At 43.9% G+C, this 27,934-nt stretch overlaps 1 protein-coding gene across 7 annotated transcripts in view; it reads right to left on the reverse strand.

Moving 5' to 3' along the window:
• Positions 1–27,934, reverse strand: part of PRICKLE2 (prickle planar cell polarity protein 2) — a 395,296-nt gene that overhangs the window by 33,673 nt on the left and 333,689 nt on the right. For all 7 annotated transcript variants that reach the window (XM_074404501.1, XM_010350916.3, XM_010350915.3 and 4 more), the window contains one exon: positions 26,699–27,571. In XM_074404501.1, coding sequence (XP_074260602.1) covers positions 26,699–27,571 — 873 coding nt within the window. The remainder of the gene's footprint in view (positions 1–26,698; positions 27,572–27,934) is intronic.

The raw sequence follows: 27,934 nt of genomic DNA on the forward strand, positions 1-27,934 counted from the left end.
GAAGGCATGCAAATCACCCCGGGATCTTCTTAAAATTAAAATCTGAATCCACTAAGTCTGGGATTCTGTATCTCTGACAAGCTTTCAGAAGATGCTAATATTACAAGTCCACAGACCACATTTGAACAGCAAGGGTCTAGGTGCTTTCCTTTAACTCATGAGTGTGGAAAGCAAGCCTGGCTCCCTTGTTTCTTGTAACACATCCAGGAAGGCGTGTATCATAGAGACGAACCTGAGAATGCCACACTCCTGGGCTTCTGGCCATGGAGCTAGGAAACCTCAGGAATAGGGAGAGAAAGTGTGGCCTTGCTCTATGCTGTGTCCTACTTCCGTCTTAAGGAAAAGTGAAGCTGCCACCAACCCATTATACTGTCTCTGCCAACAAATAGCAAAGCCAGGACTGGATTCTTGGAGAGCATAAAGACCTTGAACAGGCCCATGCTAACTTATTTTCCTGCTCTTGGTCTCCAATTTCTGTCTCGGCCAGCCTGTGCCCTTCGTCTGGCTTCCTGAGGCAACACACGTTTGGCTGGGCTCCCCCTCTGCACAGATGGAAAAAGCAGCTGCTTACCTGGCAGGAGCTGAGTACCTGGAGAGTCCTCCAGGGCCCTCAAATCTCTTTCCTCCCACCTTGCAAATCTTTATATCGATACAGGTCATGAGCTAAGGAAGCCTTTCCAAACTATCCTCTCTGGATTATGCAGAAACGATTGGGTTGGCAATTAGGTTTGGGAATTTCTACAGCACTTCTCAAAAACAGGCTTCAGTGCAGTAGGAATCTTCAGAAAGAAGATAGAAAATGCATTGTTTTCTATACTTTGGAAACAGAACTCCTTCTCTACCCAGCCCCACCATGACTCAAAAACATGTTTTGGGAAATACTGGTTTACCAACTTTGATTCCTGTTAAAATCCATAAATATCTGCTTACAATTTTTGTCTCAGTTATTGTAACTTGGCTGTGTTCAGCCAAACTGAAGCCTAAGGCAAAATAAAAAAAATAATCAGTAAAACAGATTCTGTCTTTATTTACAAATTGTATTTTGTTTGTTGGTCACAAATTTCTTGATTGAATTTTGATGCTTAAAATATTTCATTAAAATATGTTTTATCTTGGCTGGGTGTGGTGGCTCACGCCTGTAATCCCAGCACTTTGGGAGGCTGGGGCAGGCAGATCACAAGGTCAAGAGATCAAGACCATCCTGGTCAACATGGTGAAACCCCGTCTCTACTAAAAATACAAAAATTAGCTGGGCGCGGTGGCATGCACCTGTAGTCCCAGCTACTCGGGAGACTGAGGCAGGAGAATTGCTTGAACCCAAGAGGTGGAGGTAGCAGTGAGCAGAGATCACACCACTGCACTCCAGCCTGGGCAACGAGAGAGAAACTCCATCTCAAAAAATATACATATGCCTTATCTTGATGGCTGAGTTTTTTGGCACCCTTTTAAATTATGTAGCCATGGGGAGGGTGTTGCTTGCCTGCCCTGGTCCCAGCCTGGCCAGACAGGCCACTCCCCTTTCACCTTAGTCAAATCTTGGATTTTCATTTGTAAAGTTCCATGCATTGTATATTTGCTAAAAAATGTACTTTCTAGGATAGCAGAAAAGAATGACTGGCTTGGAAAGCAGAGCACACTAACGTAAATACCAGTGAGATCCTGAACAAATCAATTCTCTCCTCTGAACCTTGGTTTTCTTCTGAACCTACTGTAGATATGCTCCAAGCTCCTCCCAGCTGAGGGTCTGTGATTTTGACTCCAGATACAATCCCTTGTTAGATCAGTCTGGATTATGGTTCAGGAATATCCACAGAGTATCTTTGCAGAGGGAATGTTACCTGGCAGAGTAAGTTTTCATAAAGCGGGTAAAAGGGAGGGAAAGAAGAGCTGTGGAATGCTGACAGAGAAATCAGAACTGCAAACACTTAGGAGGTTCCTAGATAGCCAGGAAACATTTTGGTGAAGGCAGTTTGCTGACGGAAAGGAAAGTAAACGAGAGAAAGAGAAACCTAACCCTGAGATTTGTCTACCTCATCATCTGTCATCAGTCAAAACCTGCCACCAGGTCTCAAGTAGATATCCCTGCTAGTCCACACTTTGCCCCAGAAATTCATAACCCAATGGCCAGTGTTCACTTTGGGGTACAGTCTGGGAATCACTGCTGTGTCAGAATCACAGAATCACCTGGCATGCTTATTCAAATGCAAGTTCCTCAGCCCTGTCCCGGACCTAGTGAACCAGAACTTTTGGGAGCGAGCCCCGAGAATCTCCATTTTCAGCCAATTTTTCGGTTGATTTCCATGCCTTTAAAGATCCAAAATCACTGCTTTGAAGTCAGTCATGTGGGTGTGAACAAATGATCAGGTTTCCCAGCACAGCCTGCCCTCACTTGTGAGTGACCTTAGAATTCAGACTCTGAAAAACTGCCTGTTAGGTAACTCTGCCTTGGCAGTGCCAAGCAAAGTGTGAGGATTCTGTGACCTGCCAAAGCCCCAGGCCGCTGTCAGACGCAGGCTTTCCAGGACAATTTGTGTTTCTCCTCCCGCCAAATCCTGGCTGGTGAAGATTGATGACTTAATTCGCTACTCCTGTCACTAAGTGTGGTCCCTTTGCCAACCCAGCCAGGGAGGATGGTGACATAGCTCCCCTGGAAACTGTTCAGATGGTCGACACCTGAGAATCCCAACAGGATGCTAGAGACCTAGAAGAGAGGGAGGAACTTTGCTTGGTCTGCCTCCAACTCTTGGCCATCAGAGCTGTTCTCTGCTCTATGAGCACTTAAAACCCCAAAATATCAGAGCAGGTGTGTGAACACTCTGGGAATGCCCTGTGGCTCCTGTCCTCAGCAAGATCTGTGGTTCTGTCAAGCACCCAACTCAGAACTCCTACCCTTTTGATGGAAGGGCAACTGAGAGAGCCTTCAGAAGGACCATTTGCTATTATCTGTACAAATTTATAATGTGCATATTCCTTGATCCAGCAGTCTTCTTTCTAGGAATTTATGCTATGGAAAAATCGGAATATCCCACAAGAAGAGGTGGGTTAAAGGAATGGATACAATGGGATATTGTACAACTTCAGATGACTTAGAGCTATATTGACAAGCAGAGAAGGATGAACAAGGTACAAGCTGAGTATCTCTAATCTGAAATTCAAAATATTCCAAAATCTAAAACCTTTTGGGTGCTAATACGATACTCAAATGCTCATTGGAGCATTTCGAGTTTTGGGTTTTTGTATTAGTGATGCTCAATTGGTAAGTAATATGCAAATATGGATACCATGTTTTATTGTCACTTTATTGCATCTTCAGATACTGTTGTGATGCTTACGAATTGCAGGTTTATAGCAACCCTGCATTGGGCAAGACTATCAGCACCATTTTCCAACAGGCTGTGCTTACTTTCTGCCTCTGTCACATTGTGGTAATTCTCTCAATATTTCAAACTCTTTCATTATTATTCTATCTATTATGGTCATCTAAGATCAGTAATCTTTGATATTACTATTATAATTGTTTTGGGGTATCATGAATTGTACCCATATACGATGGCAAATAATATCAATAAATGATGTGTGTGTGTGTGTTCTAACTGCTCCACCGACCCACCGTTCCCCTATCTTTCTCCCTTTTCTAAAGCCTCCCTATTTCCTGAGATACAGCAACATTCAAATTAGGCCATTTAAAAACCCTATAACGTCTTCTAAATGTTCAAGTGAAAGAAAGATTTGTGCACCTCTCACTTTGGATCAAAAGTTGGAGTTAACGAAGCTTAGTGAGGAATATGTGCTGAAAGTAAAGACAGGCCAAAATTGCAGCCTCTTGTATCCGTTAGCCAAATTGTGAATGCAAATAAAAAGTACTTGAAGGAATTTAACAGACACTCCAACACATGCATGAAAATAAAGTGATCTAGCCTTATGGCTGATGCAGAGAAAGTTTTAATGTGCTGGATAGAGGATCAAAGCAGCCACAAGATTCCTTTATGTCAAAGCCTAATTCAGAGGAAGGCCCTAACTCTTCAGGTCTATGAAGGCTGAATGAGGTGAGGAAATTGCAGAAGAAAAGTTAGAAATGAATAGAAGTTAGTTCATGAGGAAATAAGACATCTCTATAACATAAAAGTGCAAGGTGAAGCAGCAAGTGCTGATGGAAAAGCTGCAAGTTATCCAGAAGGTCTAGATAAGATCATTGATGATGGCAGCTACACTAAACAGATTGTCATTGTAGACAAAACAGTCTTCTATGGAGAAGTTACAATGTGGCACCTTACTAGCTAGAGAGGAGTACTCAATGCCTGACTTCAAAGCTTCAAAGGACAGGCTGACTCTAGTTAAAGGCTCATGCAGCTGATGACGTTAAGTTGAAGCTAATGTTCATTGACCATTAAAAAAATCGTAGGGCCCTTAATAATAATGCTAAGTCCACTCTGATTGTGCTCTATATATGGAACAACAAAGCCTGGATGACAGCAAATAAGCTTAGAACATGGTTTACTAAATATTATAAGCCCATTGTTGAGATCTACTGTTCAAAAAAAAATTCATTTCAAAATGTTACCACTTACTGACAATGCACCTGGTCACTCGAGAGGTCTGATGGAGCTGTACAAGGTGATAAATGTAGTTTTCAAGTCTGCTAACACAGCATCCCTTCTTTAGCCCATGGATCAATGAATGATTTCTACTTTCAAGTCTTATTAATTAAGAAATAAATCTCATAAGGCTGCATCAATAGTGATTCCTCTGATGGATCTGGGCAAAGTAAACTGAAAACCTTCTGGAAAGAATTCACCATTCTAGACGCCATTAAGAACATTCATGATTCATGAGAGGAGGTTAAAATACACATAATAATAGGAGTTTGGACGAAGTTGATTCCAACCCTCATGGATAACTTTGAGGGGTTCAAGACTGAAGATGTAGTGGAAAGAGCAAGAAAACTAGAATTAGGAGAGGAGCCTGAGGATGTGACTGCACTGGGGCCATCTCACCATCAAACTTGAATGGATGAATTGTTGCTTTTTTATGGATGAGCAAAGATAGTGATTTCTTTCAATAGAATCTACTCCTGGTGAAGATGCTGTGAACATTGTTGAAATGACAACAAAAGATGTAGAATATTACATAAACTTGGTGGATAAAGCAATGGCAGGATTGCAGAGGATTCAGTCTAATTTTGAAATAAGTTCTACTGTGGTTAAAATGCCATCAAAGAGCATCACGCACTACAGATAAATCTTTTGTGAAAGGAAGAGTCGATCAATGTGTCAGACTTCATTGTTCTCTTATCTTTAGAAATTGCCACAGCCACGCCAACCTGCAGTAATGGTACCCTGATCAGTCAGCAGCCATCAATATAAAGACAAGACTCCTCGCTAGCAAAAACATTGATTCACTGAAGGCTTAGAGGATCATCAGCACTTTCTGGCAATAAAGTATTTTTAAATTAATGTACACTTGTTAGATAGAATGCTATTGCACACATAATAGACAAGAGTATAATATAAACAAAACTTTTATATGCATTGGGAAACCAAAAATTTGCATGACTCACTTTATTGTGATATCTGCTCTAATGAGGCATTTTGGAACTGAACCGCAATATCTCTGAGGTATGCATGTATTCCAAAATCTGAGGACAAAATCTGAAATACAAAACACTTCTGGCCCCTAGAATTTCAGATAAGGAATATCTAACCTGTATAATGTTAAGTGAAAAAACAAATTATAAAATATTATCATGAGTCTTTTTATTGGTTTTTAATTATATACCTGTCAGCATATGCCTAGAGACAAATACCAAAGGAATACTCAATGGAAGGAGAGTAATTGTGGACAATTTCGATTTATACATTATATATTTCTGTTATACATATATATGTATATATATGTATATATGTATATATATGTATATATGTATATATGTATATATATGTATATATGTATATATGTATATATATGTATATATGTATATATGTATATATGTGTGTGTGTATATATATATATAGTTTTTGTTGTTATTTGTTTGTTTGAGATGGAGTCTTGCTCTGTCACCCAGGCTAGAGTGCAATGGTGCAATCCAGGCTCACTGTAACCTCTGCCTCCCAGGTTCAAGCGATTCTCCTGTTACAGCCTCCTGAGTAGCTGGGATTACAGGTAACTACCCCTATGCTCGGCTAAATTTTGTATTTTTAGTAGAGACAAGGTTTCACCATGGTAGTCAGGCTGGTCTCAAACACCTGACCTCAGGTGATCTGCCCGCCTTCTCCTACCAAAGTGCTGGGGTTACATGTGTAAGCCACTGCACCTGGCCTGTAGTTTGCAATTTTTTAAAAGCTATTTTTGTTTGTAATTAGAAAAAACAATAAAATTTTATGAAAAAATTGGGGGCCCTACCCTTTTCCATCTTGTCCTATTTCCCAACAGAATTTGAAGCTTTCTCTGGGGCGAAACAGTCTGCAACAAGAATGTTTAGCCCAAATGTCTGTAATTTCTGAAACACTAGGAAATGCAGCAAAGAAAAATTCCTCCCCAAATCTTCTGCAAAGTTATTCATAGCTGTTTTGAACTGAAATGTATAAGTTATGGCAAGTATGAGGAACCAGGGCAGGTAGTTTTCAGATCTTGCAGGCTTCTTAAACTATCCCATCTTGACTCATACCTCTACCTCAAAGCTCAAAACCCAAAGTAAGGATCTACTTCCTCTGTAGCTGGTTTTAAGTGGTCATGGAGACTGGTGGAAACGACTCTGTATGATGATTAAAGGCTTTGGAGTCGGGCTGCCTCTCATTAGCCATGTGACTGTGGGTAGGTTTATTTATTTATTTATTTATTTTTCTTGAGACAGAGTCTTGCTCTGTTGTTTAGATTGGAGCGCAGTGGCGTGATCTTGCTCACTGTAACCTTTGTCTCCTGGGATCAAGTGATTCTCCTGCCTCAGCCTCCCGAGTAGCTGGGACTACAGGTATGCACCACCATGCCCAGCTAATTTTTGTATTTTTAGTAGAGATGGGGTTTCACCATGTTGGCCACACTGGTGTCGAACTCTTGACCTCATGATCCGCCCACCTCAGCCTCCCAAAGTGCTGAGATTATAGGTGTGAGTCACCACACCCAGCCTTGTGGGCAGGTTTCTTAACCTCTCTAAGCCTCTGTTTTATCCTGTAAAATGGAGGCTCACTCATTCGCAAATAGTTCTCATCTGTCACGTTTATCAAACGCCTACTGTGTCTCAGGCAGTACTCCAGCTGCCAGGGCAACAGCAGCAAAATAAAACCAGATAAAGCTCCTGCCCTTAAGAAGCACTTATTCCAGTAGGGGAGATAGGCAGTAAACAGAATAAGCAAAATATGCACTATGTCAAATAGTACTGAGTGTTACAGAGAAAATAAGGCAGGAAAGAAGTAAGGGGAGCAGTCCACGGAGGACTACATCCATGAGACTATGTGCAACATAATGCTCTAGGGAGAGCCTCCGTCCTAGAGTCACTACTCTGTAACTCATGCCATGACTACCACTACTATTACTACCACCTTTGTCTACCTTTGTCTCCCTTCTGCAGCCAGGGCTGGTCCTCTGTAAGTTTTCCTCTGTTGGTATTTAATGAGAGATACCATTGCAAATATCTTCCATGGTGGATGGAAGGCATGGTGCTGAGCAATTTTACATTGCTTGACCTCAGCTGTTCAATAAATCCACCCTGCTTAAGCCCCACTCTCTTGTCAAGGGTTCTGGTTTAATCAGTGCCTGCTGCCCTCTTCCTGTAAGGAAAAATGTTGAAGATAGACAGCTGACTCTTTAATTGGGAGATCCAAAATCACAAAATGGGACCAAGAGAGAGAAAACAAATCGGAATTTCACGTTTGCCTTTACAGGTTGTTTTGAGCATCGGGGCCCAGTGTAGCTCACCAAGCAGGAGGTGGCACCAGAGGGCACCGTGGACTGAAGGTGAGGCCAAGCAACCAGAGGATGTCCTCCCATTTTAAATGATCAGAAAGTTCTACTCTTTTTCACTGCCCTTTGCAGCAGTTGGGAGTTGTTCCCATGGAAGGAGCTCCCAGGCTTAAGGAGAGGATGTGGCCTTGGGGGCACTGGAGGTGGCACGAGGAGTCACGGTGTGGGCAGGAAGGGCTGCTCTGTTCTGAGAGTGCCCACAGTGGATTCAGAGGGTGACAGGCTCCCATCGCTTTCTCTACACTCAGAACAACTGAATTCCTGGAGCTGGGACAACATAGCAACTGAGTGTCTCTGAAGGCAAAAAGAAACTTCTGAAAACAGATTCAACTTTAGCTGTTAACAGGAAGCAGTGATTTTGACAAAGCCAAAGCCAGGGATTCTCAAAGTGGGGAGTGGAAAGGCTAAAGCTTCCCTGCCTAGAAGAGAACTGGAGAGCAAGTGGAGGGGCATGGGCATTTTAAAAAGCATATTGTGCCTGGCGCGGTGGCTCACGCCTGTAATCCCAGCACTTGGGGAGGTTGAGGCGGGTGGACCATGAGGTCAGGAGCTTGACACCACTCTGGCCAACACAGTGAAACACCGTCTCTACTAAAAATATGAAAAATTAGCTGGGTGTGGTGGTATGCGCCTGTAATCCCAGCTACTTGGGAGGCTGAGGCAGAAGAATTGCATGAATCTGGGAGGCGGAGGTTGCAGTGAGCCAAGATTGCACCATTGCACTTCAGCCCAGGTGACACTGTGAGACTGTCTCATAAAATAAAATAAAAATTAAGGCTGGGCGCGGTGGCTCATGCCTGTAATCCCAGCACTCTGGGAGGCCGAGGCGGGTGGATCACTTGAAGTCAGGAGTTCGAGATCAGCCTAGCCAGCATGGTGAAACCCTGTCTCTATTTAAAAAAAAAAAAAAAAAAAAAAAAAGTATATTCAATGTTAGGATACCATATTACATTTTAAAAGAAAAAATAACTGTTATTTTTATAATATAATATCCACCAAAAAAATTAGCTTAGTAGTTTGGGGCTATGGCAGGGATTTATTTATTTATTTATTTATTTTTAACCTCAACACTGTTGATATTTGGGGCAGGAGAATTTCTTGCTGTGGAGGCTGTCCTGTGCATTGTGGGATATTTAGCAGTATCCTTGGCCTCTACCCATCAGATCATAAGCCAGTAGCATCCTATTCTCTCTTGTGACAACCAACAATGTCTACAGACATTGTCAAAAGTCCCTTGGGGCCGGGGTTGAGGGTAAAATCACCCAGGTGGAGAACCACCGGATTATGGTTAAAAACGCAGGACTCAAGTGTTGAGATGCCTGGTTTAACCACTTGCTGGCCTGTGATCCAAACATGTTACTCATGCTCGACCAGTCTTGGTTTTCTTATCCATAAAATGGAGATGGTATCATGTATGTGCTTCACAGCATTAATGTAAAGATAAACCTAGATAATGATATATTAGTAGTTAACACAGTGTCCCACTTGGAAGGCTTCACAGCTGTTAGCTCTATGTATGACAGTAGATCTTTACCACTTTTGGGATGAAAAGAGGATGGTCTCTGGACAAGAGATTGGGAATGCAAAGAATCAGAAACTCCCTTCCACACTCTCTTGCAGAAGCCTGTCTTCCCTGCTAAACTCCATCTCTCTTTCTATTCCTTCCATTCAGTGGGGAAGCTGCTTTCCTCTCCTGGATTCCACCTGTCTGGATTCTCTCACTCAGTGTGAGAGTCAGTTGTTTCTTTCTCACTCCTTCTCCTGTTTCTCTCTCTAAATAAATCGCTTTCTACAACAAACAAACAAAAGAATCAGAAACTCTGGTAGGAATATCATTTTTAGTTAAAAAGAAGGCATTAGCCGGGCGCGGTGGCTCAAGCCTGTAATCCCAGCACTTTGGGAGGCTGAGGCGGGTGGATCACGAGGTCAAGAGATCGAGACCATCCTGGTCAACATGGTGAAACCCCGTCTCTACTAAAAATATAAAAAATTAGCTGGGCATGGTGGCACATGCCTGTAATCCCAGCTACTCAGGAGGCTGAGGCAGGAGAATTGCTTGAACCCAGGAGGCGGAGGTTGCGGTGAGCTGAGATCACGCCATTGCAATCCAGCCTGGGTAACAAGAGCGAAACTCTGTCTCAAACAACAACAACAACAACAAAAAACAAACAAACAAACAAACAAACAAACAAAAAACAAAAAACAAACAAACAAAAAAAGAAGGCATTAAAAAAAAAAAAAAAAAAAGACTTGAGAAACACCGGTCTCCACCACAGCTGTTGAAAGCAGAATTGCAGAGAATCTTGCTCCTACTTAGAGTGACAAAAGGAACAAGGAGAGGAGAGACCCACTGAGCCTTGGAGTTTAATCCTGCACTGGCAGCTACTGAGGTTGTTTGGGCTGAGCCTCAGCTTTAATATATAATCAGATTTATGTATTAGCTGAGGGCTTGTGTCCCGGCTGCTCGGGTGCTATAGGGGCTGGAGAGGTGTGAGAAAAGGAAGCAAACAAGGAAAGGGAGAGAAGATGATTTCTGAGGCATCTGTGGCAATCAGTGGACCCAGCTCATTTTGGCTTCATCTGCTCATCTCTTCCTGAGGATCCCCTTCCCATCAGAAAGACTTGAGCTTTGTGTCAAGCCCCTTTTATCAGACCAGATTAAGGGCTGATGTCACCAAGAGTTTTTGTTTTATGAAAGAAATGTGGAGTTCAAACTACAGGCGGGCAAACTGCTCTGATCCTCACTCATCCATTCACTAGCTGTGTGACCTTGAACTCTGTGATCCTTCGTTCCCTCATCTCCAAGATGGGGATAATCGCTGTCATTGTGGTTGACGTTTATTGTAGTTCACTTGACTTTTCCACTTCAGCCCTTAGCTATCGCAATATTAACATCTGGATGTCCTGAGAGTATTCCACATCACTGTTGACAATAATAACAGCTAATGTTTTTGAGTGTTTACTGTGATCTAGGTGTTAAGTGTTTTCTCATTTAATCCTATAAAAGAGATTTTATAGGTGGGAAAATTCAGGTTCAGAGTTTAGATAACTTGCCAATGGCCACAGAGCTGGTAAGGGACAGAGCCAAAAGTGAACAGTGGTCTATCTAACTCTTAAGATCCTCTTGAGAGTGGCAATGTAATGCTGCACCCTCTGCAATTTCTAGGTGTTTTGGGTGGATTTGGGTAGAACAAAGGTTACTAGAGGAGAGCATTTTGTATGTTCATAAATGAGCTCTCTTTTTCTTAGGATGAGTGTTAATTCTCTCTCATACACATATACACAGAACCAAACTAGGGCACTAGGAGCAGAACTACCCACAATTTACCTCAGAAGCTGGAAACACAGGCACTTGATGAAGAATTTGGTTTGGCCTTAATACCATGGTTCGATATCTTGTCTGACTAGTAGAATTATTGGACAATTTTTTAATAGTCCCTTACCCAGGCCAAATACCAGACAAGCTAAATTGGCATCTTGGGGGTGGGATCTAGGTATCAATATTTTTTTAACATTCTCCAGATGACTCCAATTGTGGCCAAAGTTGAGAACCAGTGCCTTAGTATTTTAGCCTCTGCCTTACATCTTTCCAGTAGCTACCCAATCCAACTCTTTCTTACAAAAGACGGAGAAGTCCTATTGACTGTTTAGAGTGTGAAGTATTCACTCTGAGGTTGGAGTTCCAATGAGATACTGTCTCCCTCTTCCATGTGAACCAGAGCAAAGCTGAGCATGGTGAAAGGCCTCAAACCTGAGATGGCTCTTGAGATTTGTAAGGTTGGGTCTTGGTCCCAGTCACTGAATTTGCTCCAAATTGTGAGCCTATTTGGTCTCATCTCCTGTTTTATCACAAGCGATAAGATTGTAGGAGGACAATATTCCATATGATTTCCCCCCAATAACGGAAACTCTTCCTGCTGAACTGCTGGACCTCAGCCTTAGAAAGGGATTTTGAGGTAGGATGGAAGGATCCAGATCTTTGAGAGACAGGTGAAATCTTTCTGTAACTATGGCAACACCCACCTGGAAAAAATGACGACTGTTCAGTCTTTCTTCTTAATGACCAACAGATACATCCAAAGAGCCCTGATAACAATCTGGCATGACTAATACTGAGTAATTGGTACAAGAGAAAAAGAAAAATAAGGGGATTTGTGAATCGACTTCTGTTTAGCCATATGTTTTCAAGGCTTACTGTTTACTTAAGGAATGGTTTTGTGCTTTAATCCGATTTACATATTAGTTGCTTGACTAAGCCAGGATACCTGGGGTAAAATTCAAATGTACAGGATATACCAAGATAGAAATCCAGGATATAACCAAGAGAGAAATCAGCCCTGAAAGGAAAAATAACCCAAAGCAATTAAAGATCAGTAGAAAGAGTTTGGAGATTTTTTTCTTCTGTTATAAACGGCACGTTCTCCGCCCTGTACTTCTCAATACACGTGATATTTCCTACCTACAGCCTTTTTGCAGTCTTGCATTTGCTTTCTCAATCCCCTCTGCAAGTCATCTGACTTTTTCTACTTTAAGACATCCCACTAAAAAAGGGGACCAGGGCAGTGTTCTCAGAGGGATACCAGGAGGCGGAATTTGAGCCAGCAATAAAATGTGAGTGCATTACCACTCCAAATATAGCTCTTTCCTCTGGACAACTATACTCTCAACACACTGGCCTCCTTTAAGCTCCTGGAACTGGACACACTCTCTCCTGCCTCAGGGCCTTTGCATGTCAGATAACTTTCCCTTCACATTCCTTTCCTTTGCAAGGCCAAGTCCTTCCCATCCAGGTTTTAGCTCACACATCACTTCAGGGAGCTTCCTTGACCATCCTTTCAATGCAGTTAACCCTCAATATTCGCTCTTTTCTTTGCTCATTTCTTTCTTTGCACCTTATCACAATCTGTCCTTCTCTCTGTGTTTGTATGTCCTCTCCTAGATTATAAGCCATTCCACCCTGCTCTGCCCTGAATGGCTCCCTTGCTCTCTGGCTGCCAGTTGGGTTTGACCCATGGGAAAAGATCAGGGGGCAGAAAGTGAGAGAGGTCAACATGTTTATTGCCCTGGCTCCCTCCTGCCAGGCTGCAGCTTGGCTGCAGCTTTCTACCTAAGGCCTCAGTTTCTATCTAGTGGTCCTCTCCTTCATTAGGCTTTCTTTAATTACCCCTTGAATATGCCATCTGTTTCCTGCTGGGGCCTGACCCACAGAAGGACTAGGTCTGATTTATTCACCAGTGTACACTTGGCAACTAGCGGAGTGCCTGGCACATGGTGGATACTCAATAAATATTTGTTGAATACATGAATACAAAACAATTCAGAATAAAAATTTTAAAAATATCTTTCTCTTCTCCATTCTTTTTGTTTCCAAGATCTTGATCAAACTCTGGTATAGAGAACAGATAAAACAGAGTGGCTGGGGTTGTGGGTGGATGGGGTAGCCCACCAGCACAGCCCCCTCTTAAATTATTATTCTAGAAACACAGCACATTAGAGACATATTTTGGGCAGATGCCGTGTGGGAGGATGTGGCATCTTACACAGTTTCTGTAATTGAGGTACACAGTATTAGGGGCTGAGTTCAGACTGAATGATATTTACAACTCCATATTTCCAGGAAGACTTTGAGTTCATCTTTGGAAGACAGTGGGGTTTCCATTCTCTGAAAGAATGGAAATGGTGACTTATGAACCCACTAAGAGGATTTAAAATTCTTTTGGAGCATTCCCTGGGCTCAGAGGAAGCTGGAATAAAAGATGTCCTCTGATTTGATGTGCTTCATCCAGTATTGCCAGATAAAGGTGTGTCATCCAGATTCCCCTACCCTAATGTGCCCCCATATTTAACAGCTTCAGAAGGCAGAAAGTGACAGAGGAAGCCACCTGCTTCTTAGGTAGTCCTAACTCCTGAGTAGAAAGAGAGGCACAATGGGTGACGGAGAACTTGGACATCTATGGCTCATGGTTCACTCAGGGATGCTGAGCCTTCGGTTGTATAAAGGGGAGCTTGATGGGAAGATCAGGCCAGGTTTGAATTTTTCTCCCGGCAGAGGAGCCAGAGCTTGAAACAGATCTGCAGCCAAAGGCCTGGCTGGGCTCGGTCCAGGAGCTCATAATGATCTCAGTGGAAAACTCCTATTGTTGTACTCTCCACATTGTCTTCCTCACTGAGGGCCCAAAGCTGGGCCAGTTCTCATCCACAGACTCAAAGAACAAATTAACTCCTCTAAGCTGTGGCAAATGGGAATTCTCTGTGAAGTTAATTGATACTGGGGTGGGGGGCCAGAGAGATCAGCGAGGAAGGCTGAGCTCTGTGAGCTGACAGTCTACTTTCTCACATGAGAAGGCTGGGCTCTATTAGCATTAATAGGTGCAATATGGGCATAATTAGGCCACAGATTCTGATAGCCTGTTTTAACTCAGACAAGTTTGGAAATCAGATTTCACGGAGACAAGGCTCATCCTTCTGGCTGCAAGCATTCCTGGAAATGCAAGCAACAGAGCTCCTCAGTTGTGGGGGTCAACATAGGTCTGGATCATTGACATGTACAAAATGGCCAAATCTCACGCTCATTCACTGATGCTGGTTCTTGCCTTCAATCTCTTTCTGTTTGAATGATTCCTGAGTTCTGGTCAATTTTCCTTCTCCCTGTTAAGCGAGCAATGGGCCGAGATAGAGTTAAGAGGAAGGTGGCAGGAGGTCGGGGTATCAAATAATACAAGTTACTCTCAAATAATAAGTTGTCCACATACCAAGCAGGTGGAGAAGTCTTCCAAGCATGTTACCCCACACCATCAACAGCCTCACTGCAGCAGACATTACATTTGCTCAGGAAGCTGAGGGATTGGGAATTTTCACCTGCTTGCCTAAGTCACACAGCTAGAGAGGTGGTACGGTTTCAACCATGTCAACTGGGCCTTCAAACACTAAGCGTGAATGTGTGTTGCAGCTAGGGTCAGATCAAGAAGCAAAAAAGGCTCTTTCAGCTGCAGACAGCGCTTCTGAAGCACCCAGCTGGGGAGGTCCCTTCCTGTGACATCATGCTTTCCTCAGATGTGGTTCAGAAAGACTTAGATGGGGACTAATGATTTCCAGTGGAATTCCCGGTTTCTAGACCAGGCTTTCTCAGTCTTGGCACTGCTGGTTTACGGGGCCGGATAATTCTTTCTTGACTGTGTAGGGAGATGACATTTTGTGCACTGTAGGAGGTTTAGCAGCACCCCTGATCTCTACCTATCAGAAGCCTGTAGTGTCCTGCACCCCCAGTTATTACAACCAAAAATGTCTCCAAACTTTGAAATGTTCCCTGGGCAGGAAAATCACCACCCCTAGTAGCCACCTCCACCTATTTCTGCTGAGAATCACTCATCTAGATCACTGTTTCCCCTGGAGTAATGTTTGTGTATGTGTGCATACCTTAGGCAAAGGGAATATCCCCCCTGATCTTTTTACGTAGGACCCATTATTCAAGTATAAAGAAAAAAAAAAGGGTGAGTTATTCTAGTCTGTTTTCCTCTCCTCTCTCATTTCAAGCTATGAGCTCAACCTGTTCCCCAAAGCAAAGACTGAACTGGACTTTGCTGCCTTTTAAAGTTGGCACCTTTGATTTCAGAGGCAGCCATTGGGAAGTCTGCTGCTGCCAGGACGAGAAACCCTAGCAAGGTATGAGCCGCTCACTGCTAGGCAGTAGAGTCACTGCCAGGAATGCTCTCACCAAAAGGACAAGGTCAGAATCAGAAACAATTCCCTACAGGTGTCCTTGGACTGATAACACCCTGAGTCGGGGGGCGGGGGGCAGATTTGAGTGGGTTGGATAAATGACTCGAAGAAGCAAGAATATGTAAGAATCTCTCAGACTTAGCATAGCTGAGAGTCAAGGATTTATTCCAAGGAAAGATCCAGAGAACAGAAATGCACAGAGGTACAGTCTCTAAACTCTGCTGGGCAAGAAGCAAAACGAACAAGTATTTTCCTCCATTGCTTGTGCATGGGAAAAAGAGAGAAAAGAGGAGACAGGGTCTGAATAATCTGCAAAGTAGAACACTAAGTCCTTGGGTAACCAAGTTGAGAAAGGCTATTTTCTAGGAGAGAGAGAAAGAATGGGAGAAATATGCCTGCTTTAGCTAAATGGATGGGGGAATTCTGCATGACATTTTTAAGCCAGTATAAGTTTTTGCAACTAGGAAAACTCTAGGTGTTTTCTTAATGACTTTGTAGTGGAAGACCCAGACTTTGTCTTCTGAACGGTGCCCCGCCTGTTTGCTCAGCCTGATTTGTGATAGCTGCCTTCCAGAGATGTGTCATGGTCTCATTTTGATTTGGGGTGGGCAGGCTAGAGGAGATTCCTGGCAGAGCAGGGCTGGTATTGATCACACACATACACACACACACACACACACACACACACACACACACACACACACACGGCTACCCGGGTGCTCAAGGTGATGCTGGTAGAAAACTGGGGAGAGTGAAACTTACTGGTAAAAATTATTCTAAGTTGAACAATCAAACTTCACCCTGTTTACTATACCAAGAGCTATTTGCCGTCGGGGACATTTCTGGAAATTTTGAGAGGAGATATAATTCACTTTTTATTTTGTCTCAGCAAGAGGCTAGACTCAGAGCTAAGAGAAGAGGCAGTGTAGGACAGAGCCAAGCTCTAAATACAGGTGAGCTCACGAGTATGGGACCTCACCCAGATTTAAGATGAAGAGTCTGGGTTTCCTAAGCTCAGTGGCCCTCAAACTTAGTGAACCTATGAGTTCTCTGGGAGAATGTTTTCAGAATGTTGATTCCTGAGTCTGAGCCCTGAGAGATTCTGTTTGTGGGTGTGGGATGGTGGCCAAGAATCTGCATAATTGACGAGCATCCCAGGTAAACGTAGTGTAAGTGATCCCTGGAATATGTGAATTGATGGAGTGGATAGTTTACTGTTTACATGGAGAAACAGACTCCCAATGCTAGCTTTAGGCTGCTTGTCCTAGGAAAAGGGGGTTTAGTCATGTTAGTTTTCCACTACTTTGGGAGGCACTTTACGTACAGGCAGACGAGGGGAAGTTAAGGCAGGTGATGGTCAGTATAGAACTGCTCATAAGTCTCATAAGAGCACTAGAACACTGCAAGGCAGATACTAAAGATGTTTTACCAAGTGGCTAGGTAGGAAGGTCAAGCATCTAGCCAGCCTTGACACAAGATATCTAGCAGGTTTATGTTTATAAAAAAGGAAGAGGTCAAAACTGTATTTTGTTGATGATAAACAAAGGAAATCAGGATTTAAATACAGATCATTTTTTAAAAATGCCTAAATGTCCAATTCTGGAGGTGTGGTAACATCCATTCAATTGAATATTAATGCAGTCATTAAAAAAGATGGTGACAAAAGCCACAAAAACAAGCTAAGGATACAATGCGAGTGAAGAAATGCAGGCCACAAACTATTCGGTATGTTTACAACCAAGTTAGGAAAAAATAATGAACTAATACATAGAGAAGAAACTTGAAAATTTATGAAAATATGAACACTGGTCAAGTGGTGACATTTGGGGTGTTTTTCCCTTTTCCTGTGTCCAGAATTTTTCTTTTCTATGTTTCCGTTACTCTCTATGTTTTAAAAAATAAATGGCTTGAGTTTTAAAGCCATTTCCAAGTGGATAAGAGCTTTCTCATTTCCCTTTGTGAGATTAACAAATTCAAAAGTTCCAAGAGAAATGTTCATACATTCTTTAAAAAATTCACTCTTTAAAATCCTGCACCAGTCTGAGGAATCCATCACGACGCACCACGCCCCAACCCCACCCCTGCCGGTCTCCACCCTGGAACCTATTTTCCAGTGTTGCCTTTTCAGTAATAAAGTGAATAAAATCAGCAATCTTTTCTCTCTGTCAGCAGCCATGGTTACTGACTGTGGGTATAGATGACTGCTCACACCCAAGGAGGTTATAAATAAGCCTTTTGAACGATTATCAAAAACCAGGACACTGGAAAAATTTCTCTGGACCCAGAAAATGTCAGCAAGACCATGATGATGTAGCAGGGGTCTATCGCCTGCTCTGGGCTGAGCTCTCTTCCAACTGCCCACTGATTCCCTGTTCTCCCATCTTGCTCTGACAATGTCCTCAGCTTCTCACATGCCAGGAAAGCAAAGCAGAAAAAGAAACAAGGGACAGATTCTTTCCGGACTTTCACTCTGCTGGTTTTCATCTGGCCCCTGGTCTGTGAGCTAGTGGGTCATGTTCAGAGTCATGAAATGCCAGCAGCAGGTCACAGCTTCCTTAGGGATGCATGGGACCAGGCAGAAGGTGCTCCTTACAATGTACTAACCATTGAGTGAGAAGGCTGGGCTCCATCCAATCTCCCCCTCCTAAATATCTCCTCATGGCCTGAAACCCCTACATTAAAATCACCACAGGCCACACCGCAAACGCCAGAGCTTTGTCTCCAGAAAACCATAGCTGAAATACATAATGGGCATTTGACGTTAAATTCAAATATGGTGGGGCTTCTGGAGGAAGGGATCAGGTAAGAATGTCAGTCCTGGATGGATGGGACACCAATGGTGCAGGAACAGACGTCTGTGGTTTTACCTCCTTGTAGCGTAACCCCTCTTCCTTTGAAAGCATGGTCTTGATTTCTCTTTCAACATCTACCTTTTCCATTGTCAGTCATGCAATTTTGATGGGTTTGACCTCATTACCTAGTTCCTGGGATGGGACATGACTCAGACCTGACATATCAGAGCTATCATTCTCCTGGCCATAATGGTTAGTTTAAGAATTGTTGGATGACCCAAGTCAGGCAAATGAGACTCAATTCTGGTACTTTGGGTGACACTAGTAGGGAACAGCAAGTCTTTTTCCTCTTCATCTGATGCTGATGGATGTTGGCCTGCAGCGTCTGACTGCCATCCCTGCTATCCCTGGGAAGAGGCTGCTTGAGAATGAAGCCAGTGTGCAGGGGACAAGAACTGAGAGATGGAAAGAAGCCGAGTCCTGATGCCATCATTTGGGCCTCTGGAACTAAAGATCTGTGAAGTTTGTAGTTACTTGATAAAAAAAAATTTTGTTTACACCCATTGGAGCTGGAATTCTGACACTTCCAAACAAAACAGTCCTGCAATACCAATGAACAAAGGCAATCTCCACGCATTTCCCCAGTATATCCCAGGCTGGCCCTGTGGTCAATGGGTAGGACTCAAGGTGAGTTCTAGGTTTTAAAATCTGTAATTCCAGACTGGACCACACATCTTCCCTACCGACAGGAACAAACAAAAAGATCTGGGCCACACAATTCATGAACACATCTGAGGTGTGGCCAATCAAGTCATGGGCACCAGCTGGTTAGGAGGTTTTACCCAATTATTTAAATAAAGAAATTGGGTTAGAGGATGGCTATCCAAGTTATGCAGAACAGTAGACCTGTCCCTTCCTTAAATTAAATATAGAAATGTTTTGCATTACAAGGATTAAACAACATTTCAGACATTCTCGGTAAAGTGAGTGATTGCAGTTGTTGCTTTACATCCTCATGTTGTTGTTTTCTGATGCTTTCCCAGTTTGCCAGCAATGCTGAAAAATTACGCTGTTACCTTGTGGCATTGCACAACTAAGTCTCCCTTGCCAAGGTGTGTAGATATGTGTTAAAGGCGTGGTCTTGACACAACAATGTGACACTCATCAAAGAAGGCAGGAAGCCCGTTCAGATTCCTGCTCCATGTCTCTGCTGATTCAGACCAGTGACACGTGCACTTGCAGCTGATGCTGGCCTGAGTAAAAAAATCACCGAGTAGGCAAACCTTTGTCTACTGCTAATGTTTTCACATCTATTTTCCTCTGTCTCTTAGGACCCACTCCCCTCGGGACATTGTAAACATCTGCCAATTTCCTCTCCTAAGTCACTGCCATATCCATCCTCTTAGTTTGGATTTTGCTGTTGACCTTCACCTCTAGACTGGGCTACAAAGCCCCAGCTTGCCTCCTAACAGGTCTCCCTGCATCAGCGCTTGCCCTTTTCCAATCAATTCCTCACACAGCAGCTGAAGCCATCTTTTCAAAATGCAAATTGGATCATGTCACTTCCCTCACTGCAGGGCCTGACATTTTAAGGGCTTTCCATTGCCCTTATTAGAAAGGCTACCCTTAATATAGCCCTAAATGGCTCCGCACCATCTGGCCCTTGCCTTCCTTCCCAGTCTTATTACTCTATGTGCTCACCCAGCCATGGGACCTTCTGTCAGTTCTTCATATATTCCTACCACAGGGCCTTTGCACATGCTACTCCTGCTGCCTGGAATGCCCCTTGCCTTATCCTTTAAGCATCACTTTCTCAGGATGCCCTTTGACTCAGCCACATCCCTCTTCGTAAGCCCTCCTAGCCTCACACTTAACCATAAATGAAATTTTATGTCATACAGTTGGATGGTTACTATCGACTTCACTAGACTAAGAGGTACAACAGGGCAAGGCCAATGTCCAATTCAACTCAGCATTGCATTCCCAGCACCTTGCAGAGGTGGCATCTACAAATACTAATACCAAACAGTATTCAGTGAGCACTTCGAGGGTGTTAGACACTGTTCTAAATTCTTTACATGAACTCACTCATTTAATTCACACTACAACCCTGAAAAGTAGGGTCATTCCATTTCAAAGATGAGGATAACGAGGTGCAGAATAGATAAGTTAGTTCTCCACAGTCGCAGAGCTATTAAACTGTAAGTCCAGTTTCCAGCCCTGGTATATTGGTCTACAGCCCATGCTCTCATACTATTCTGCAGTAACTCACATGGTAGGCACTCATGTCATGTTTGCTGAATGAATCAAAAACCAAACAGAAATGATTTTCCCCTTCCCTCACTCCGATCCTTACCTGAGGGGTCTTCCCATAGGACCCAGCTCTCTATGACCAACCGCCCCTTACAGATAAGCCCGCTGTGGAATGACAAGTCATGACCCTCAAGTCATGTTCCCAGGCTTGTCATTCCACAGTAGCATCCTTCACCAGGAACCAGCTCACAGTCTCCAGTTGTCCTGTGGTGTCGCCTCAGCCAGTTCCAATTCTAACTCTACTATGTACCTGGTCCCAGTGTGGGACTTGAGCCCTGACCTCTAACTGGCAACTAAAGCCTTGGTCCCCTCTGCCCTTGGTGCCTCTTGCCCAGGCACCAGCCCCTGGCCCATCTTTACCTGTCTGCCTGTCTTTCCTACTTCTGACCTCGGAGCATCATCCTGGACTGCCACTTCTGACTCCCATCATTCACACCTGTGCTTCTCTCTAGCACCATCAGAGTCAAACGAACAAATCACCAAGACAGCTGCCACAGGAGAGGAATGCTTATCCCTTCAGCTAGAGCCACTGTGCAAATCTTCTGACTGTAACTATGACCCTTCTGGTTAGGAGGTATATTAGACCAGTTAAGTGCATGGCTTTGCAGTTGCTCACACCTGGGTTCAAGTCCATCTGTAGTGACCATAAAAAGGTTACTTCTAGGAACCTAGTGTACCCATCTGTAAAATGGGTATAATGACCAGATTTATCTTGCAGCATTTAAAGAGGCATTTTACGTGAAGTCATTAGCACATCAGGTCATAGTCAGTGGTCTGTTACGATTATCGCCAGTTACAGTCACCATCAGCAGCAGCATTACATTTACCATGGTCATTCACATCGGCCACGGTATAATGTTGAAGGGCACAAGCTCTGGAGCTAGAATGTCCAAATTTAAATCCTGCTCTTCTACTTCCAAGCAACGCAGGCTTGGGCAACTCAGCCTCTCAGTGCCTCATGTATACCATTTGTAAAATGAGAATAACAACTTTGTCTACCTCATAGGGTTGCTGTGAGGACTGAGCGTGTTTCGTTCACGGAGAGTGCTTATAACAATATTCAGTCCATATAAACACTCAATAATGTTAGTTGTTTTTGATGTCATTATTTCTACTTCTAATGCTATGACTATGCAGGCTGCAAGCTGCTTTAGAGGCATGTTTAGGGACTGGCAGGGTTAAAGCGCTTTTGCAAGGCTCCTACATTGCAGTGGTAGAAATGGTGGCTATGCCTGCCTGACTCACTCTGTGAGAGCATAAGGGATGAATTGTCTTTTCCAAGGAGAAGGGACTGCACACTCCCAGTTCTAAACACATTGGGAGGAGCCAAAGCCCAGATCTGAGGCTGACAAGCCCCTGGAGCTATCTGTTTTTTCAGATCTGTTCTAAGGAAAAATGCTGTCCACAGAAAGATCACACTTCATGCCAGATTAAGCACTACAGACTTATTCAATAACATAAGTTACTGACCATGGAAGAAAAAAGAAACTATCATCTTGAAATCTAGCTTTATCTGAAGGATCAAGGTGTTTCACTAAAGCCTTTTGTGGCACATATCTGGTATTCAGACTGTGATTCTAGGATTTAAAGATATGCAGATAGCTTAGAATGCTATTAAAAAAAAAACAAAAAAACAAAAAAACTACTGAATTCTAGCAAAATTCAAATTTAACAGTGGGGTACGGCAGCAAAAACAGCAACTTTCCAAGTCTAGTCCTTGGTGTATGTGTGTGCAGCGTAGGATGTGAAAGGCTGTTTAGGGGCTGCTCCAATGACAAATGATGAAGCTGTGCTTAGAATATTAGCCACCATCTTTCTTCAACACTGTCGTATCTGACAGAACCATAGAAACACATGTAAAATGTCCCTGTTTTTCACGGCCTTATGTTAGTTAGGAAAAAAGGAATCTGCAGGAGTATTTTCCTTTTCTTTTTTTAAATACAGAGTCTTGCTCTGTCGAAAACCTGGAGTGCAGTGGTATGATCCTGGCTCACTGTAACCTCTGCCTCCTGGGTTCAAGTGACTCTTGTGTCTCAGCCTCCCAAGAAGCTGAAACTACAGTCATGCACCATCATGCCTTGCTAATTTTTGTATTTTTAGTAGAGATGGGGTTTTGCCATGTTGGCGAAGCTGGTCTTTACTTCTGGCCTCAAGTGATCTGCCTGCCTCGGCTTCCCAAAGTGTTGGGATTGTAGGTGAGAGCCACCAAGCCCGGCCCTTGCAGGGGTATTTTCAAATCTAAAATATAAACCTGCACAGCTGGTGGATGGTAGGAGAAGTTAGCAGCCACAACAGGTGTAGGGGCCAAAACTATGGATCAGTGTGTTTGGGAGGAGAAAGAATTAATAATAATAAAAAGTAGCAGGTAACTACTGCAGAGGGTCATATGTGTCAAAGACTATGTTAGTGATTTTAAGTGCATGTATCATTTGATCCTCATCAAAGCTATATGAAAAAAGTACTACAGGCACACCTTCATCCATTTATTCACCAAATGCCATGGATGAGGAAACTGAGTCTTGCAGAGTTTAAGTGACTTATTCAAGGCCACGCAACTCCTAAATGATGAAGGCTCGATCTCACCCCGGCAAGTGTGACTCCAGAACCAGGACTCCTAGCCATTAATTAATTAGGAAGCCAAAAAAAATCAGGGCTCATGTAAGAACTTCAGAGACTCATGATGGCTTAACGTCATGCCCATCTCCTCAGTTCACTTCTGTCATCTGCACCTTCTGTCAGGGTCATCACTAGCCATAGGAGGCTACAGAAATGTAAATGAATTAAAATTAAATAAAATATAAACTTCAGGCCATTGCTGTTGAGTACTTAAAATCTGTCTAGTGAGACTGATGGCCTGAAATTTTAATTTCATTTAATTTTAATTCATTTAAATTTCTACAGCCCCGGATGGCTGCCATATTAGACAGTGTTGATCTCAGGAATTTTTCCCCCTCAGTTGTATCAGACATGGTCAGGGTTGTTTCCCAAAAATCTGAGGCAAAGGGGCATTAGTTGCTTTGCCCAAGGATCCTAGAGAATTGGGAATAAATCTCCCATGTCGTCTTCTTTAGGAGTAGAAACTGAGTGTCTCCCTCACTCATCCTTTCCAACATTCCTCAACCTCTAGCCCTCCTGATTTCCTCATGAGCCACAATGTGAGGACAATACAGTCAGAGCAGACAAACCCAGGCACATCTGCTCTCAGACAATGGTGCACATCAGTCTAAGCAGAGATCTGCTTAACATGCAGCTTGCCGGGCCCCACCTCTGTAGAGTTCTGATGCAGGGGGCTGGGGGAGGTCCAGGAGCCTATGTTTGAATCAAGCACCCCCATGATTCTAGTGCAGGTGGTCTAGCTTTGAGAAACTCTGCTTCAGAGGCCGAAGTATATATTTATCTGCTGCCCTCTTAAATAATTATAGCACATAAATCTTTCGAGAATAACGTAACCTGGGCTGGAAGCCAGGCAGTCATCACTCAGCACTAATTGCTCACTTTTAAGACATCAAGCAAGGTGCTTAGTCACCAAGGCCTCATTGATTTTTTTTCATCTGAAACATGGGGATGAGGATATCTGTTTGTTCTGGGACAAATGGGAACACAGATCTGGACATATTTGATGGGGATCGAAGGTAAAACCCATTGCATGGACAACCTACAACTCAGAGCCTCGTTTTGTTTGTCCAACAGGGTTGAAATAGATTTCACATTTTTAACAGTCCAAATTTTTAACTTGTATGAAAAAAATGGGACAATCTGAAAGGATGGGGCTCGTATTAGATTGGCAGCCTGGTGTGATTAAGAGCAAGGTCCTGGAATCCTATGCACAGGTTCAAATCTCTGTTCTACCACTCTAAAAGCTGAGTGACTTTGGGTGAGTCCCTCAACTTCTCTATTTCTCAGTTTCTTCAACTCTGAAATGAGAATTCTAACAATATTCCTCCCTCACAGTGTTATGACAATGTAATTAAGCAAGCTAATATTTATAACTGCTTAGAACAATATTTGACACATTGCAAGAGCAATATGAGGGTTAGGTGGTTACATATATATCCCAGCACATGCCAACAAGCAGCTGGAGCTGAGCAGTGGCTGTCCCCTTCAGATGGGGCTGACATTATCACAGTCTCCATCCAGACACCATTGACTATGGAATCCTTGATGTAAGGGGCAGACGTACGTCTCCCTCCTCGGGTACCTTGCCCACAAAGGGGCAGATATACTTAGCGCATCTTAGAGCACTACTTCTCAACCTATCAGTGGTGAAGAAACAGTTTGTTTTTATTTTCAATCCCTAGTGACCCTGCTGAGATTGTCTGATACAGCACAAAGCACAAAGAGCTCAGCGTGTAAGTTATACAACACCCCGATTGGTCTATACACCCTGATCAATAGGACAAGCCCACTAAACGTGCACTTGGATGTCACTGCAACATCGAACTGCTGTAAGAGTTTCTAGACACTCTCAGTTTCAGTACTAATCTCGCTGCTGATGGGTGATAGTTTTCAGCCACCGTGATCCTCAGATTCTGCTTTAAGTAGCACCATCACAGAGAAGATTTACATTGGTCTATTTTTTTTCCTCATTAATTTTTTTTTTTTTTTTTTTTTTTTAGAGACAGGTTCTCACTCTGCCACTGAGGCTGGAGTGCAGAGGGGATCATTACTTATTGCAGCCTCAACATCCTGGGCTCAAGTGATCCTCCTGTTTCAGCCTCCTAACTAGCTGGGACTATATGGGCATGTGCCACCAAGTCCAGCTAACTTTAATTTGTGTGTGTGTGTGTGTGTGTGTGTGTGTGTGTGTGTGTGTGTGTGTATTTGTAGAGAGAATCTAACTATGTTGCCCAGGCTGGTCTCAAACTCCTGCCCTCAAGTGATCCTCCTGCCTTGTCCTCCCAAAATGTTGGGATTACAGGTGTGAGCCACCATCAGTCTTCCCATGCACAGAAAACCAGCTAGACAATGTCATTGGAGAGAGAAGCATGCAACAAGTCTCTCTGTCCACTTCTGTTCTTTTCAGCCTACCTGTCTTCTCCTTGTCTAGCCAGACATTTCTTATATCTTTAATTGCATTTTGAAGCCAGTTCCCTGGTGAGACACAGGTTCAGAACAGTCTCAGAAGCTGTCATAAATGCTTTGGTGACCCAAGCAGCACGAGGCTGGGGAAACTGGGCTCCAGGTGCTACAACTACTGCTATCAGCTCAGATACACCTTCTCCACCTTCACATTGTACAAGAGGCAACCAAGTTCCCTTGGGCCTTTTTTATAAGGGCACTAATCCCATTCATGAGGTCTTCACTCTCAGGACCTAGTCACCTCCCAAAAGGCCCAATTTCCTAACGCCATCACCTTGGGATTCAGGATCTCAGTGTAGGAATTTGGCGGAAAACATTCTGACCATAGTGTCTTCTCTCTTTAGTGCTGCCTTTGGCCAACAGGAGCTGCCTTGCCCCAAGCCCATATCCACAGTCTTACCCCCTCATCACTCCTCAGCAGCCCAAAGCTGATGACCAACTAATATGATGGTACAAACCATCAGACCCTTTGTTACAAGAAGCAATCGACTCTATAGTGCCACTCATCTATCAGAGCCCTCTATGGGATCAGGCGGAAGCCAGACCTCGATGGAGACACCAATCCTCACTTGGCTCCTCCCCCTGCCCTGTCCTCTTTCTCTCACTCCCCTTTTCCTGGGAGCACTCCCTCAGTACATCACAGGCATCCGGACCCCTGTCTCAGGCTTTGTTTACAGGGAATCCCACCAAAGATAGAAGCCATCCCAAACTTGGGTTTACCTTCCTTTGCAGCCTATTGGAAAGGGGAACATGGCAGAAACATTAAAATCCTGAGAACCGGGATCCAGTCACCCAGAGATTACCCCTTGCTATCTGTTTTTGAGATGAACAGAACCTACCTGTTGCATTAGACAGGGCCAGGGATTCCATGGAGCCCCGAGGCGTCTGCTCTGTGGGCGTCATGTCCTCTGTGTATTTCAGGGAACTGATTGGATGACGGGTCCGACACTGCTGACTGGACATGCCTCCTTCCTCCTCCTCCTCCTCCTCATATTTGGGGACTTGGATGCTGCTTCGGGTCTCATTGAAACTCTGACTAGACATATCGCTGTAGCTCTCCTGAGATCTCAGCCTCCCCGGGTAATAGTCTTCTCGGCATTCCTTGATGAAGCTGCCAGCATGCCCTGTCATGGCCAGTGATGCGCTCCTTTTAGGGTTGCTGAAGTGCTTGCCCCACATTTCAGGCTGGGCCCCAGCCCCCTGCCCTCCTGGACTGTAGGAAGTTCTGATGTTGCACTGGCTGAGGAGCTGCAGAGGGGTCTGGGACTGGTTCTGCTCCATCTTGTTCCCATAATGGTAGGGCTCTTCCCGGCTCCTCCAGATGGGGTCCCGGTTGAGGCTGGGCGTCTGGCTGGTCAGGCTGAGCATGTCCATCTGCAGTGACAGGGGGTCCACGTCGGCTGACAGCCGGTTGGAACTCACTTGCAGCTGGCTGTGCTGGTTCAGCATGGACTCCTCTGTCTTGCCTTTGTTCTTGCCGATTTTGGCACTGCGCCGGGACTCCTTGGCCCTGGCATTCTGGAAGGCGGAATCAGAGGAATCAGAACCATTGGGGTCTTCCCCTGCACTACAGGCCCGTGAGCAGAAAATCTGGCCCTGCTTTGGGAGGAATGGCCGCCCCAGGAGGGATTTCTTGCAGTGAGCACAGCAGAAACAGGTCTCGGTGGCATGCCAGTGTTGGCCATCATAGGTCATTTGACCTTGGTCGATACCTAAGGAAACGAGAGACATGGGAGAGGCTGATTAGCTGCTCAGAGCCCTGCACTGGGACGTGAAACACACAGCACCTTGGTTAGTCTCAGGATTCCAGGTGCGGCAGAATAAATTGCCAAAAAATCAACCATCAGACCCCTATCTAAATGGTATTCATGTCCTACCACAAGAACTCCTTCCTGTACCAGTAAGCACCTTCTTCACTCATTTGCTCCAAGCACAGAGACTCTACGTTAAAATGGCTTATCTATGAATCCTGCCTGGGACACATTTGCCCCTGACAAACAGCAACAGTAATGCTAACAAATGACCACGCACTGCTTTAAGAGCTTTATACATGTAAACTCATTTAATCACTCAGC

This window comes from Saimiri boliviensis, chromosome 8 (genome assembly GCF_048565385.1).
Source record: "Saimiri boliviensis isolate mSaiBol1 chromosome 8, mSaiBol1.pri, whole genome shotgun sequence".
In the NCBI taxonomy this organism is placed as follows: Eukaryota; Metazoa; Chordata; class Mammalia; order Primates; family Cebidae; genus Saimiri; species Saimiri boliviensis.